Source organism: Symphodus melops (genome assembly GCF_947650265.1).
Source record: "Symphodus melops genome assembly, chromosome: 7".
NCBI classification, from domain to species: domain Eukaryota; kingdom Metazoa; phylum Chordata; class Actinopteri; order Labriformes; family Labridae; genus Symphodus; species Symphodus melops.
In genome coordinates, this window is record NC_136697.1 from 10,488,982 (window position 1) to 10,505,495 (window position 16,514).

General features: G+C 43.0%; 1 protein-coding gene across 2 annotated transcripts; it reads left to right on the forward strand.

Moving 5' to 3' along the window:
• Positions 1 to 782: 782 nt before the first annotated feature.
• Positions 783 to 14,218, forward strand: LOC306827572 (WW domain-containing adapter protein with coiled-coil-like). Of its 2 annotated transcripts, none has more exons than XM_079349487.1 (13): positions 783 to 1,160; positions 1,573 to 1,606; positions 2,832 to 3,021; positions 3,479 to 3,570; positions 6,792 to 6,901; positions 7,087 to 7,184; positions 8,205 to 8,486; positions 10,147 to 10,263; positions 11,126 to 11,274; positions 11,426 to 11,514; positions 12,516 to 12,699; positions 13,413 to 13,540; positions 13,646 to 14,218. In XM_079349487.1, exons 1-13 carry the CDS (start codon positions 1,120 to 1,122, stop codon positions 13,713 to 13,715), a joined length of 1,584 nt encoding a protein of 527 aa, XP_079205613.1. In that variant the 5' UTR covers positions 783 to 1,119; the 3' UTR covers positions 13,716 to 14,218. The 2 variants fall into 2 exon arrangements, with proteins under 2 accessions (XP_079205613.1, XP_079205612.1); XM_079349486.1 differs by having other exon boundaries at positions 784 to 1,160; positions 12,513 to 12,699.
• Positions 14,219 to 16,514: the final 2,296 nt, after the last annotated feature.

Sequence of the window (16,514 nt, forward strand, 5' to 3'; positions counted from 1 at the left end):
GTTTTTCAGATGCGTCACGTGATCCAGAGACAGCGAAACCGGTAATGAAGCTATTAACTTCAAAATAAGAGTGTAGAGTTAACCTCCAAATTAAATCTCATACTGTATTCGTCGTATGCTTTGGCGTATTCAAAAGATATTATCGTAAAAAAAAAAGAAAAACATAAAAATATATGGTTACTGTTTCTTGAATGTTATGTGTGCTATTTTTCAAATATGTTGTTAATTTCTTTGATTAAGTGACTGCTTATATCGATGTTAACGGATTAGTAGTTCCAAATGGGGAACGTGGGATCAAATAAAGCACAAGGATCTGATACAATCAAATAATGGCAGCAGACAAAGTTTGAAGCACATTTCTATCTCTGGGACAATGGAAATGTTTAATTGTTATTATTAATCCCCGAGGGGGAAATTCTACGTTATTGTGAGACATGCTTTTCACATAAATAGGCCCGAATCACACGCATGCACAAACAGGAGCTGTGGACATGCATTAGTAGACAGGTGTCAGAGTGGGGCTGCTGCACACTGCTACACCGATAATTGATCATTCTTTGTGATATCACTTAGAGAAAACAAACATGAATCCACCATTCATTCAGAAAGCCAACCTTATGAGTAATGTGTTCAACTGATATTGGTCCTCCCTTTTTTGATATAGAAACGTGTAATTACATCAATAGACATTTAGAGCAATTTGAAACCTCGTCTGAACTCAAACACTAATCGGTTTAATTCTTCTGATCGTAACGATCGCTCTTTTACTTTGAAAGGTTCAACCGGAACTTCCACTTTTTCTATCTAAACATCACTGCTGAGTTCGTCTCCTCCGTTTCCTCCTTAAACTCTGCTGCTGCTTACCGCTGAGCTACACCGACCGAGCCGAGCGCGCATACCGTAACTACATGTCAGACGATGCGCTGAGGGTGGTTTTGTGATAAAGACCACCCGCTATGCAGTGCTGGTGCTCGGTGCTCGGCTTGTAGGTGTGTGTCGGTCCGCAGAGACTGAGAGTAAGACATCAGGAAGCTGAAGAAAAGAGAAGTGAGAGAGCAGACAGACAGACAGGAGGCCACGGTTCCCCCTCAAACACATACATACATCACCTCGGCCTTGATGGTGATGTATGCAAGGAAACCAGCAAGAGTCAGCGATGGGTAATTTAATCATAAACCTTAACATTGAGAAGTGTTTTATGCGTACTGTTGACTTCGTCTGTCGGCTGATGAGTTTACGTCTCTCCGTTAGCTTTTAAATGCTACCAGCTAGCGTTAACAGCCTGACATTATTAGCCTGCGATTCTCCTTTTTTATTCCCCTGTAGCTAGCCGAATCGTTAGCTTACTAAAAGTTTCTATAAAACCCTGCACAAACTAGGAGATTGTTTTGTTTATGTTTAAAACATCACTTACTATTCATTACAGCGACATAACGACATATTAGTGGTTGCTAAGCAGGAAAATAAAGCTAACTTAGCTAACGGCTAATTAGCTGAGATGTACCTAAAGTGTGTTGCGACGGTTGAAAAAAAAAGGTGAAATACTAACGATGTGTGTGTTTGTCCCTAAAGGTGCAACGACAGAAGGGATTCGCAATCCTATCAGGTAAGTCACGATACACCTGTAAACAGTCACCTGTCATAACTGTCACACAGTCAGGGAGTAGTCTTTGTGTGGTACTGTTTATATACAAATAAAAAGTGTGTGTTAAACTATTTTTGGATGAGTTTGGTCTCTTTAATCCAACTTTAGTTAAAGGTGCACTTAGTAGATTTGATGGAGAAATGAGATCGTAAGAGAAATGTACAGATTCTGTGATGTATGTTTATAACTCTCTACACAGACTGTCCTCAGAGGAACATGTGCACCCTGAAATACTTGGAAGATAAAATAATACTACAGGAGAAATGATGGTGAAGGGGCGGCAACAGTGAAACTGTAACTCTCCTGGTGGCTTTTGTAGCTCCAGAGTTCAAGGACCCATTTTTTCATCTGAAAAACATTTCTGTTTTTAGTTCAGAAACTATAGCATAGAATTGTTTCACGACCAAATCTGCATACTGCACCTTTAAAGTCTAAAACAACATAATAACATGGAATAGAACAATTTAAAACTAAAAATATCCAATATCTAACAACAATACTACACACCTACATATTAATGAAAGTATCTTAGAGAATATGGTAGGTTGTAAAATGCCCTCGTAGAGAGAGGTTCATTTACTCTTAAAATCACGTTGTGCTGGTACAGATTAGACTTGACATGATCAGTAAACCTAGAGTTAGAGTTCCCCTATACAACTTCCGAATTATGTCCATCCAACCAATACGCCAACCAATGGCTGTTTAATCATTCTTCACACAAAAATTCCACAATGTGATGATTATCTAACCATAATAAAGTTCTGATCAACACAGTTCACAAGTTTGTACAAAAGATACTTGAAATGCAAAATGGCGTATTTGAACACTTATATACAGTTAATTAGTTACTAATAAGAGTAAGTGGAAGCTGCATAATGATACATCAGGGGTGCTGATTTGTTTCTTTGGACGCAAAATGTCATGACGTAATCTTTGTGAATCCATCGTCTCTGAGGAATGAGTCATCAGATGTTACATTCAGCCACTCATCTCCGAGCTGTACTTTATCTGTGCCCTTATCAGTTATTTTCTGTCTGTTATTTGACTCAGTGCTGAATGCACTCATCGTCATCAGTGAAAAGTGCACTATATTTCATCTGATAAGTTAATCTAAGTTTTATCTGCATATGAGAGAGAAAGCTTCTCTTAATTCTTAAGGGGTCTCTCCATGTGTTCTTTTACCCAGACCCATAAGTCTCAGCCAAAGAGCCAGTCCAGCAGCCTTCACCGGTATGACAAGGTGCGTGATAGCTCTTCTGACCCAACACCGCCTTACAAGATGCTGCGGCGCTCAGACGAAAGTCCTGTCAGCAGGCACGGAGACGGAGCAGGACACGGCAAGGCAAAAACCTCTCACACTGTCAGAGGAAAAAATGGTAAGTCCAGATCTGGTGGTCATACGCATGTGTGTATTATTAGGTTTAATCTTGAAGGCCTAGCACACGGAGAAGGCTTCTCAATGATCCTGCATATACAAAAAAAAGAGTAAAACATCAGATACGTGTGGCTGCAGGTGAAATCATGGTTCCTAGCTTTAGCTTACATTGGATCATATAGTTAACTCACCGTGTGGTTTTGATGAATATCAGCGTGTCAAGTTTCCTTTGGAGACTTATTTTTCTCGAGAATTTTGGCACCCTCTGTGATTTTTTAGGTTATGAAATCACTCACCCTTATCAGATATGGGTGCAAAAGTCAAACCTCGACCTATAAACTGTTATTGAGAGCAGAATTAAGTTTCTTCATCTGGTCACATGACGGCTATTACTACTGAAAGGTAAACAAACAGGACACTGTGTATATCCTGTCACTTCATCGATGGCTTTGTTGCAGGGACCAGCGGCTCTCCTCAGGAGAACTCGCACAACAACAGCTCTCACCACGGCTCAGACTCCCATGCCACTCAGAGCAAGCCTGCAGACAGGGTAAGATGTTGTCCACACTGATCTTTCCTCTACAATTTGCTGTCACACTACTTTGGATCGTAGTATGACGTGCGCTCTCTCCATGTGCTGACATTTCTGTCTGAACACCAGGGAGGGATTAAAAGCATCGTATTCATGTAACATGCTCGCTGCACGGAGAAGCTTGTCGGATCGGATTCAAACCTCCTCGTTATGGAGAGTTGATCATTTATTGATTCGTGTTTTGCAAGTTGGATTGAGTATGAAGACGAGAAGCAGGATGACTGACCGTCAGCGGTTTATTCACACGATGAAGACGGGTAATGTTGCGTGAACTTGCTTTAGCACATACTTGCATTCCAATCGTATTAAGTGTGTATACAGGAAACTCATGATCATGACGGGGGAATTAAACAACAATCAATGGAAAGTCATATGCACAATCACATACTCAGAATACCTTGAAATCGTGGGGCAGCATTTACCAAATCTACTATCAGCTGAAAAATGTGCAGCTCTCCTTTCAAATGTGAAATGAAATCAATTTGAGGAAGAGAAGCCAGCAGAGGGATAGACTGAGGATGAATTCGTCCCTTCAAACTGGTTATTTAGATTCTTTACCAAGAGGAAAAAATGACGCATTGTTGCAGTTTAGCGCTGGTCCAGTTGATGTTATCGCTGACGTTTTACAAACAAAGCAATGATGATGACTAACGCCACGTGTCCTCTGAGTTTTTCTCTCAGCACCAGCGTCTTTTTTCTGTTTATTTTTAATGGGTAGAGAGCGTTTGCAGCAGAAAGCAGCCATCTGGATGAAAAGCGCAGAGCCCAGCGCCTTTTAAAAAAACAAACAAAAAAAAAACACGCTCTGCCGTTTATATTCCCCGTAGTTTAGCCTCCTGCAGGTCGAGTCTGGTATCCGTATCCTCTATGCTCCGTGTCTGCCGGGGGAAGGAAAGCAATCTCAAATATAAAACGTGAAGTCAAAAGTAGCAGAGATGTGTCGGTTATACAGCGGCCGTTGTCAACACACTGTTGCCATAGAGACGGGGCGGACTTGTAGCGCTCTTCTTCTCAGCGAACGAGCGCGTCATGCAAACAGGTTGGAGGGAGTGTGGTTGCGACACAGGGTGGACACGAGGCCTGAGGAAGAGAAGTCCAGTTGTGGTTACTGCGGCAGCTTGACTCTGCGAACCTGTACCATAAAAGTAAACAGTGTTTCCATTCTATACGAAAAGTATACAAACGTTAAAATGGCATGCCGAAAAAAGAATTCAATTATAAACCTCTTATTAATCACAATCCATCTAAAGGGATGAATTGGGCCACAAGCAGAGTAAGAGACGAAGAAAGTGCTGCAGTCAAGACCACACTAATCGAGACCAGAGAGCTCCAAGACTGGGACAAGACCAAGACATCCAGGCATCAAGACAGAGGACATTATTATCACTGACAGATGTGAAGGGGGCCTGTAACTGACAGGCTGTAACAGCGGGAAGGTTACAGCCGTAACCGTTGGATAAAAATCCAATTATGAATGAAGCAGTTAAGATCAAGTTTGCTCTGGTCGGCCAATGTTTCTGTCTTTTGTTGTTACTTTGGATTCCTACATCAAGCGATGAAGTTAATGAGTCCGTCTGTGCTCGGCTGATTAAATCTGAGACAATACTAAAAAACTTTATTGCAGACTTGTATTTAAACGTAGAAGCGTATATATTTTTTCATATTAAGAGGTTAGAGTTGAACATGAAATGGAAAAAGCCGCATTGATATTTTGTGTAATTGAATGTTTGCGAGGCAGGGTTCAGAGTCTGCTGACCGCGGCGCACATTTTTAAAGTCAGCTCTGTTTATCGTCAGACACTTTGCATGTGAAGCGGCGTACGCCAGCCAGCCCACGAGGTTCATTAAATGAGAGCCCCGGGCTTTTCCTTCCATCCAGCCGAACAGAAAGCGAGACGTGATACAGTTGAGCTGCAGGATGAGTTTAGAGTGAAGATGATCTCTTGATGCTGTGAAGCGAATCTCCATTCGTACGCAGCTGTAATCTACTGTCATTTACCCGCCCATATTTATCTTAAATAGCGCCCTCTAGTGTTTGCTTCATGGAGAGACAAAGTGAGACACAATGTGCCCCCTCTCCTAAATCTGCGTTGTAGACTAATGTCCACTTTGTCCAGTGGTAGAGAGGAGAACAGCAATTATCAGTGTATACATGATCATTAATATTAAACAGACCAGCTCGGGTACAGACAGGAAACACCTTCTCCATTATGGAGAGTGGAAAGTGAGGGATGTTTCCTCTCTAAAGGATGGCAGACTTAAGCCTAGTTTATACTTCTGCGTCACGTCAACGCCGTGCCCTCGGTGTAAACCTGACGCCGTCATTGAGCGTTCATAGTTTTGCATCGAGTGAACGCGTTGCTCTGTAATTCACCGCCAAGCTGCTAGAGGGCAGTGGCGACGAAAGAGACGTTTGTGGCGGTGGTCTGTCTGACAACTAAACCAACCGAGGCTGATAACACACTCGTTAGCTCGCTGAGGAACCTGGATGAAGAAATGCACTTTTGCTACTTTTAAATTTCTTCGCCGTATACAGCCTTTTAATATTTCTGTTGTGACCAGAAAAGTAACTGCTGGAAATGACGTTCTGAGCGGACCAATCACAGTCCTTGCGGTTCGCGTCGACACGTAGTCTGGAGTTTTTGGAGGTGTGCATAGGGCCACTGCGTAGGGTCCGTGTATGGGGTCCACTACAACCTTGTAGCTACGGCGTCGACGCAACGCGGAAGTATAAATTAGACTTTACACTGAATGATGTGTGAAGGACTTTATTTTCTGTTGGTCTTTACGTCCCCCTTCACTCAGCGCTGTCTCTCCAGCCTCTTTACTCGTCCCGTCCTGTGCTGTACGTGCATGTGAGCTATTATAGGAGGATACATGTCTTCCAGTCAAATGTAAAAGCTTGGTCAGTGTGTGGTAGCTTTAAGAGGTATTCTAGTATCCTCTTCTTCACTAATGTTCTGCTTTCTAAAGTCATTTAGAGGTCTGGGTTTTAAATTGGGACTGTTGCATAACCGTTGACAAACTCTTTGTAATAGGTTTATATTTGAACTTTTTACCTCATCCCCGAGATTATAAAGTCGGCCGTCGGCTTCGTCAGACTTCTTCTTTGACTCATCAGAGTTTCACTTCAAACCCTTAACATCTCGTGTCTCATCCCTCTCTCTCTGTCTGCACCAGGACCCGGCAGATGACTGGACAGAACACATCAGCTCCTCTGGGAAGAAGTACTACTACAACTGTAGAACTGAGGTCTCTCAATGGGAGAAGCCCAAGGACCTGTTGGAGAGGTAAGACCGCTTACATGATGTATCAATAAAGATGCACAGAAAAACCATCTGCCTCGTGCTTAGTCATACATCCTCAGTGCAGGCAGTGCACCTCCTTCTACAGAATGCTATTATCTGAGTGCGCACGCTTCAAATGCATCCTGCACACAACCTCACCGTTGCTCTTTTTGTTTCTTCGGTTTCAGGGAGCAACGACAGAAAGACCCAGTCAAGATGGCGGCGAACAGCTTCCCCAGGGACATGGACTACAGACAAGAGGCCTTGCAGGACAAAGCCACGACAAGTAAATAAAAAAACTGCCTTCCTTTTTAAAAAATAAAATAAAATAAAAAACCTTGGGATAAACATTTAAGCTACAGATCATTTAAAAATTGAACTGACTACATCCGTCTTTCACACAAAATGATCCTCAAGAGTTCATGACCAGGGAGTTTAAATTCAGCAGCCAACATGGCTCGTAGATTTGTACAGTTACCAGCCGAACACATTTTCCACCAGCCAAAGGTTTGTGTTGGTCAAATACGAGCCACTCACAGCCATTTAAAATGAAAAGTTTCCTCATTTTCTCCTTCTGTTCCCCTCCTCTCTCATCTCTGGACGAAAACTAGAAATGTCTTTCTCTACATGCTGATCCATTTATGCACATCTTGTGATTTGTGATTTGTTTTCCACTTTCTGCCCTTAAAATCCAAATCTAATTGAGTGTTCATCATGTACATTTTTATACAGTGATGCATTCATTTGAAAACACGTCAACTCCTGTTCTGGAGTTGTTTCATATAATCAACCATACTCCAGACCAACTGTGATCAAATAAGTTTTACTGAAAGAGTTTTATGCATAGAGGGGCGGTACATCGTTGATTGACAGACGCACAGTCACCATGGTGACTGACTCTCACCTGCCTGCTGAACGAGAGGAGAAAGAGCAGCTGTCTGAAAACACTTCAAGTGGCTGGCAAAGAAAACAATGTAGCCGATGTAAGCTGCTGTCCGTACTAAAGGAGGAAGTTGCGGTCCGGACCTCGCCAATCTCTTCACCTCCCTCCGTCTCGTAACGTAGCCTAGGCCGAGGTGAATTCTCGTTTTAGTTATAACAACAGGTGAGCTCAGGGGGAAGTGGCTGTGAACAAAACGGGACGGATATTCGTTAATTTCATTCATCACCTGCATAAATGGCGAGTAACCCGCCAAAGTAAATGTTTACCCGCACTTGGCCGGTCTGCGTGTGTTCATTTAAAGCCCTGTTTGTGACGTGCAGCGTTTCTTAATGCTGTGTTGTCGGCTCCGCCTCTTCTCCACAGAGACCACATCGGCGGACCAGTCCACTGCATCCAACTCCGGCCATTCCTCCTCTTCCTCTACTTCTCAGAGCATCAACTCTGCCTCTGCTGCTCTAGGTTCCACCCCCTCCACCATGTCTTCCTCCTCTTCCTCCTCCGCCTCAGGACAGGGGCCTCCGTCTCTCCAGTCCCCGTCAACGGCACTGCTGCAGGACCCGGCCCTCCTACACCAGCTGCTCCCGGCGCTGCAGGCCACACTGCAGATGAACAACGGCAGCATGGACATGGCTAAACTCAACGAGGGTGAGTTGACAGAAGATAGAGCACTGTGGTCTCCGTAGTCGAGGGGTAGGCACCTTTTTTTTTTCTCCCAATCACAAGAGACATTTTCACGGTAAACATCGATGACGTTTACGCAGCCCGTTCACATTCGTAACGTCTGTCTGTGTAACACACAAGAAATGTGTCGGGTCTCTGTCTCATATCGGCCCGCGAACTGAACAACGGAATCAACAATCTGGATAGAAAGAAATGCACAACATATAATTCAGATGAGAAGTCAGTGCAGCTGTACCTGAGCGCTCCGTCGTCTCACCGCCTCGTATCGGACTTGCGGGGTAAAGCGTGCGATTGGTCGAACGACTGAGAGGGAGGGAGAGGAAGCCGAGGTGTTTGTCAGCACCGTCTCAGTCTGTATCTCCTGTTTGTGAAGACTGACGCTAACGTTTTCCTCTTCTTCTGTTTAATTAATGGCGGTTAAACAAACGGCCACTGTCTGGCAGGAGAACCCCATTCAAAGCAGGTGCTGTAAAAATAATAGAATCTATTTTAAGAAGAGATGAATCTCATGAACCATTCAGTCAGAAATCACTGAACATTCAAATGATTCTTACTCATCCCTCAACGGCATCAGCACACCCTGTATTATCTCCGAGGAAACGTTGGGCTCTGTTTGGGTTTTATAAATGTTTTATATAAAAATACTATAGAGAGATGTTTTGAATGAAGAGCCACTATAACACCCTCATAGTGTTCATATTTTTGCCCTTATGTGTGTTCACGATGTATAGCGTCTTTAACGGTGTTTTCACATGAGGTACGATAGTTTGGTATTTCTCCCCTGCCGGTCTGTGCTCACTTCAGTAACACCCTTCATTGCCTGAGTAGTACACAGTCCCATACAGCAGGTGGCAGTATGCTCTTGCACACTGATTGGCAAATCCGACAGACCAACTCAGACTGAGTCCATCCTTCGATCTTCGGATGGTTTTGTCTCCTCTGCCGTGCAGCTCAGAGGACGACACAGGCTTTGATCTTATGTATGGTTATTGAAGCTACGATATAAATTCTGTTTCCGTAGGATTTTGATTCTCAGAGAAGATATATTAGAAAGGTTAATGTTTACATTAAAAAAACAAACCAACCTACAGCCTTTTCTAAAGGCTCTGAGCAGATGTTTTGTGTGCAGAAACCCAAGGAGGTTTAAACCATCCGTCTCAAGCAGAGAGGTTACTGCTGTCACGATAAATGCTAACATGCTCGCTGTAAAGAGTCAGACCGATTGGATGTTTCACTTTCTTGAGAGTAAGTGCAGAGAAAAGGGCGAGGTTTTCTTTTCACATCTTATCTCAGTGAAACTTCTCGGCAGCGGTGTAGCATGAAGGTCGTCTTTGCGATCAGGCCAATATGGTATGTAATGTTCACGCTGTAGTTGATCACGTGAGTAGCAAGAAATGTCCCGTGGGGGATTTCTTTCCAATCGGAGTGTGTTATTAACGTGTGACGTTCGACGTTTATCTCATGTAGCTCCAGAAAAGATCTGATGGGATTCTGATCTTCACTGTATCTTCTGACCAACCCATGTGATTGTGTTTGTGCCACTCACCTGTGTCCTTGCTAACTCACCCGTGTGTGTGTTTGTGTGTGTGTCTGTGTGTACACTTTTCCTCTTTCCTCCCTCCAGTCTTGGCAGCTGCTGTCACCCAAGCTTCCTTGCGGTCTGTGCTTCATAAGCTCCTCACTGCTGGACCTGCTTTCAACATCACTGCTCTGCTCTCAGCTGCTCAGCACTCCAACCAAGGTACGGCCCCCTCGCTGTTTCTCACCATCTGCTACAAACACTCATTTAAACGTGTATCTCTTCCCCCCCCCCCCCCCCCCCCCCCCCCCCCCCCAGGTTCCTGCTCTCCCTGTCCTTGAAAAATGGTAAAACCTAACCTGTTGTCACCAGCTTCAGTCAAAAAGTCAACTGTTAGAAGAATCCCATCAGAAGGATCTAAAGTTGACAACGAAAACCACAAGTTTCTCTCACTCTTTACCTCTGAGGAGTTTGGTTGTTGTTTACTTAAACAAGAGCCGAACTCTCCACAGAGGTCTTCTCTTCAAGTCCGTGAGAGTCCTGTGAAAGTAGAGGTTCACATTGACTGTGCGTCTCTCCTCGATGCTCTTCAAGCCTGACTCGAAGATGAGCAGGGTCAAAGCTGTCCATAAATCTGACATCATGTCTCCTGTTCCGCTGGCTCACTCTCTCCGCCGCTGTCGTGCCTCAAACTTTCACCTGTTCTCTGTTATTACAAAAGGCAAACACTGTCTTCACTAGCAGAAGTCTTTACAGAGGTCAGGTTGTCCTTCACATGTGCACACGGAGTGGAGATTTTCAGAACAGTGGATTTAGTTCAACATAAGAGCAATAAGAAATAACAGTCTGATCTAAATAAAGCATAGTTTAAAAACCTTTTATTCTGCGTCTCTGCTGTGAATCTGTCGTACAGATGTGCAGAGTGTGCTGATGTGAACTCCTAGCATGATTTATCGCAGGACTTTTGTGATCAACTCTTACAATGAATCAAGGGTTAAGTTCTGTTTTTTTTAAACCCGATAAAGGTCAAATAAATCCAATAGGGGACAAACATTGTGCTAATCTTCTTGTTCTCCTCTCTCAGCCCAGCACTCCAGTCAGTCCCCCGTCTCTCTGACATCAGATGCATCGTCACCGCGACCGTACGTCTCGCCCCGGAACGGCACGCCACAGAGCAACCAGAAACCCACCATGGGTGGGCACCAAGGCAGCGTCACATCCTCACAAACAAGGGTGAGTCCGACCAGAACCAAAAAGGGGGGGGGGGGAAAGGGAACAGTTTCCTCTTCCACCGTCTCACAGCTTTGTTCTCCTCCTTCAGAGTTTTCTTGACTGTAACATGTTGATGTTGTGTTTTAATCTGATGCTCGTCTTTCCTCTTCAGGGCAGCATGTCTTCAGGGAAAGGATCAGCCCCCCTGTCTCAGGCTGCAGAGAAGCGTCCAGAAGACCCCAGAACTCTCCAGCAGAGAAGGTAGAAGTCGAAGACATTTCGTTAACACTTGATATTAGCTTGATGGCAGAAAAAAAAAAACAAAGTTCCTCACAGGATTTCAAGCTAACCGCTAAAAAGTGAATCTCATGTACTTAAGCAAGATAACAGAATACTCTCTAGATTACATTTCTAACATTCAGATTCTGCAGCAAGTGCTGTTAAAAAAAGTTTCCCCATTACTCTGACTAATCCCCACAGCGGCGTCACATTGCTGTCCCTCTGTGGTTTCTTATCGTGTTATGGTGCTGCGGCGCTCGACGGAGAGATTTTCGGAAGTAAAACAAACAAACAGAAAGTAGCATTGTAATCACATCACAGTCACACATGAACATTTTAGAGACCTCAACACGTGACCCAAAAGGTGTCCATGCGGGCCGGTTATGCAAGGAGCATCATTATTCTGCAGAGAGAATTATCTTAACGAATGGACGTTTTGAAACGTTTTGAGTTTGACTCATCACAACACAGAACCTTACTCTGTCCACTTAGTTGTTTCTCTCTGGACTGGAAGTAGATTACATTGTGCACCTGGCAGTGTTAAAATCAGGCATCTGAATTGACAAGATGTCTTTTTTTTTTTTCATCCAACCCGATAAAATCCATGAAAGTGTTTCCCACAAATAGCCTTTATGTATGCAGAGCGTGTAACGGTGGGCAATCTGCTGGGCTCTTTATCGTTTGAGTCCATGTTGGGAGTAGCAATCGAACACGCTGTGCAGGTGCACAGAGACAGAGCTGTCCAATGTTTGTTACAGTTTTCACATTTAAAAACACATCTGTAAAATACAGAGAGGAGTTTTGTTATTCACACAGACTGAATGCAATATGATGAGCAGTGTTTGTGTTGATACAAAGGGGGCAGATAAAGGATTAAGTTTAAATAATATACAACAGGGTCTTCTATGTCAAACTATGAGGGAGTCTGAGGTAACGTTTGATTCAAACCAAATGTACTCTTATCCGTTTCCTCCCTCCAGCAGCCAGGAGCTTCTGTGTCTGGGTTCATCCCTACCTGGTGCTACGTTGCCCCATGTCTCTTCCAGCAGCACCAGCCAATCACCGGGCGACACCCCTGGCTCCTACACCCCCACCCTGGCGGCTCATTTCGACGAGAACCTCATCAGACATATCCAAGGATGGCCTTCAGAGAACACTGAGAAACAGGTAGAGTCCCACACAGAGGCTTAACGTGTTCCAGAGCAGGTTGGGATGTCCCAGCAGGTGTACCAGTATTCTCATGTCCAGGTTTCATTGAGGCGTCTAGTTTAGAAATGATCAGATCAACAGAGTCGTTCCTCTGGCGCCATCTTCAGGGCAAACTCTACACTTGTCTAACCTCTTGTAGTAAAGCATGGATGAATCTCAAAGGCCTGTTTTGTTTTGGGTTTTTTTGTTTTTTAATTCCGTCCTTGAATGTAGTTTTTTCAGTGTCTTGATTGGTTCAGGGGCAGCGAGCACAAACTCTTACCTTTCATCTTTCTACCCTCATAAGCTTTCTAGCTTTTGCAGTGGTTTCTGACGTAACATCCTCTGTTTCCTTGACAACGATCAACATTTCATGTCTACAAGACGCATCCTGTTACAGCTATAAAACTACAGATTTCTCTGGCTTTGATAACGTTTAGAAATATGTGAGCTGATGTAAGTACTGTAAGAACTAAAAACTATACATAAGGTGTGTTTAGTCCATTTTTAATTCAAGTTAGATATGTTAATGTAAACATATGTAATTCTCAGTACTGTACCTTTAATCTGTTCACACACTCAGTGAGAGAAATGTTTCCTCTCATTTCTGAAGTAACTGAATGTTTGTTGGAGGGGAAAAAAGCAATATGCATGAATCAACAAGACACTCTCGTACCTCATTTGTCCACCAGGCTGCTCGGTTGCGTGAGGACATCCACAACATGGGCAGCTTGTACATGTCGGAGATCTGCACAGAGATGAAAAACCTGCGCTCCCTGGTCCGAGTGTGTGAGATTCAGGCCACACTGAGGGAACAGAGGTGAGGGACATGTTATCACATAATGTCAGATATGCACAATAACCAAGCAGGACAGGCCACATTGAGAAACCTTTTTTTTTTTCTTTTTTTTTTTTTCATCTATAGAATCCTGTTTCTGAGGCAGCAGAGCAAAGAGCTGGACAAGCTGAAGAACCAGAACTCGTACATGGTGTGAGGAGCAGACCGCTGAAGAAAGGACTGGGATGGATGGATTGAAAAAGCGCTAGAATAAAGGGAGGAATAAACATGGACAGCGTCTGCTATGACCTGTTTACTCTCTGAACGAGCTTTTAGAAATAAACGAGTCAGCTGCTGAAGAGGTGAAGCTCCATCATCCTGAACGTCTTTTTTTTTCTGTCCTTTTTTTTTTTCATTTCTATTTTTTTTTTCAAGAATTTGTTTTTCCAGTGTCCACCACATACTCTCTGAAAGGTGGAACTGTCAGTTCACCGAGACGGACACTTTACCCGGTGGACACAGAGGACCTGAGGCTCTTTTCAAACAGCACCTTCTCGGACTGTGAACCTTGGATTGTGTGTATCGTATTGGGTTAACTTTGTTTTCTGGTGTGTTTCTTGATGTTTAGTGGTCAGGAAAATTTTACAATTAATTCTTGGGAAAATCATCGTAAACAAAACCATCTCATAATAATCAGTGTGACATATTTTGTTCTTTTTCGGTGGCTGTTTGAACAGACTCGTTCGCTCGCCGATCTTCTGAAACAGACTTTTTCATGCATTGAAATGTATGGATTCAATGGCAGTGATGTTACTAATGTTATTTTTTATTCACTATACCTGTCCGTGGTTTTTCCAGACCAGCGAGTCTTTGTGCTGGTTGGTTTTTTTCATGTCAAGAGATTAGCGAAGACCTTGCTCCAGACCTGTCTGAAAACACGCTGATGTAATTCACTTATTTTGTCCCAGCTCGTGGGAATCTCTGCAGTGATTCAAATTCACTGAGGCGTTTGTGGCTAGATCCACCCCAGATGTTTCAAAGCCATTTTGAAAAAAGCCTAGATTATTGGACCTAGATTGGCTGCTGTTAGATATGAGGTTATATCCATTTGTAGCCCTGCTGGCTCTGTTTCTCTGATTCCCTTCTGCTCTTTGTCTTTCTTTCTTTGTATAGTTGTCAACTTTTTCTTTTTCTCCCAACTCTGACGGGGGAAAGTAATTCATTCCTTTTGTGCAGCTTAGCAAGAGATTGTGTGAAAGAGTAGAAAAGTGACTGAACTCCCAGTCATGTAAAACTAAATTATTGTTGCTCACGATTGATTACCTCCTTGTAGTCATAATGGAACAAAAAAAAACAAATCAATGGAAAGAAGATTTATATTTTCAAAAAGGAAACTCATGTTTAGTTTCATCGTTTGTTCAGCTGTCGTGGCTGCAGCCCTTTTTATCAACTGACTCTAGCCAGATGTGGCTACTTTTTTTAAAGGCTCCATTCATGCGGAGAGGGTATACTTTTTATACATTAAACTGCAGACATACACTTCTTCACCCATGAAGCAACTTCCTTTGTCTCTTGACTATTCTTTTCTTTGTCCTTGAAAAGTTTCCACCACATCTGATGTGCACAATTTTTTTTTTTTTTTTGGGCGGGGGGGATGGGGGGGGGGGGGGGGACTTTGTATTCCATGAAATATGAGAATAAAATATTATACCACAAGTCTTGCTTGACTTTTACTTACTGTGTTGCTTTTTAATTACTGTGTGCCTTGGGAATACTTCCTGCTGTATTATGCATTTAGTGATTTTGCTAAATTAAAGTGTAATTATTCAGGGGGGCGAGGGTTAGTTTGACAGCTTTGGGAAATGTAATGTGCAATGGGAGCCGACTGCACTTTGTCAATGACTCATCAGGTGTGTGGGTGTCTGCATCCATTCACACAGACACCACATTAATAATGAGGTACTTGAGTTCATCTGCAGCTCCTGCTCTGGCCAAACGATGGCGACGGTGAGCAATCTGTCCTTGAATCTAGTTCTGTTGATGTGTGCATTTTCCCTCCATCAGATTAAAAACCTATTACTGTACACGTCATGTGTAAAATGTAGTCTAAACAAAAGCAGACTGCTGGACAAAATCCAAATAGAGTTGACCCGTGTTATGATTTTGGGCCCATTCTAGAGCCAATACACAGTGTATACATATGATTGATGATAATTGAAAAGAGCTGCTGATTGATGACATCAGCATGATAAAAGCAGTTAAATTGTGGGTTCAAAATGTCAAAGTACTTCAGCATTTTGCTGTTTGTGTGATGACATTGATTTGGCCTCTGAGATGGGAAACGTCAGCAGCTTTCCTGCTTGCACAGCTCCACGCTGAGCTTGTGAGTCCTCTTCTTCATCAGCCCTCTAAACCAGTGTCAAGTCATAGAGCCCCACCTGTGCCTCTACAACAGATAAAATGAACATTTATTTCCCCCGTTACAACTATTAAAGCTCCTGTGAAGAGTTTTGAGCTGGTTATGAAATGGATGAAAATAAATATTTTTCCCTCTTTATGAGCTACAAAAGCAAACAAGACCAGAGAAAAAAGGACATTTTTCTGTGTGATTATTTTTAATGCCTTACAGCTCTGCTTGTAGACACGCACACGCATGAACGCACGCATGCACACACACACACACACACACACACACACACACACACACACACACACACACACACACACACACCCTGCTGTTGTTTTTTTGAGATATACACCCTAGAAAGAAATATATATATATTTTTTTTTTACCATGTTATAAACATGTTCATTTCTGCTGTATAATAAAATAGTTTTTTGAAAGTTGAGGTTTGTATATGTGACTTCTGAGTGTCTTGGATCAAGCCTTATGATAAACCAGATTTTATTGCACTTCCATAGTAGCTTCATTTTTCAACACCAGATGCTGCCACTTGTTTAACACTCAATGATTTAAAAAAAGTATTTCACATTAAGAGGAAGAATATCTTGATGA

Excerpts from the sequence above, each read along its gene's own strand:
- LOC306827572 (XM_079349486.1), top strand. The coding sequence starts at position 1,120 with ATGGTGATGTATGCAAGGAAACCAGCAAGAGTCAGCGATGG. Across the intron at positions 1,607-2,831 it reads GGGATTCGCAATCCTATCAG|ACCCATAAGTCTCAGCCAAA; the intron begins GTAAGTCACGAT and ends TCTTTTACCCAG. Across the intron at positions 8,487-10,146 it reads CATGGCTAAACTCAACGAGG|TCTTGGCAGCTGCTGTCACC; the intron begins GTGAGTTGACAG and ends TCCTCCCTCCAG.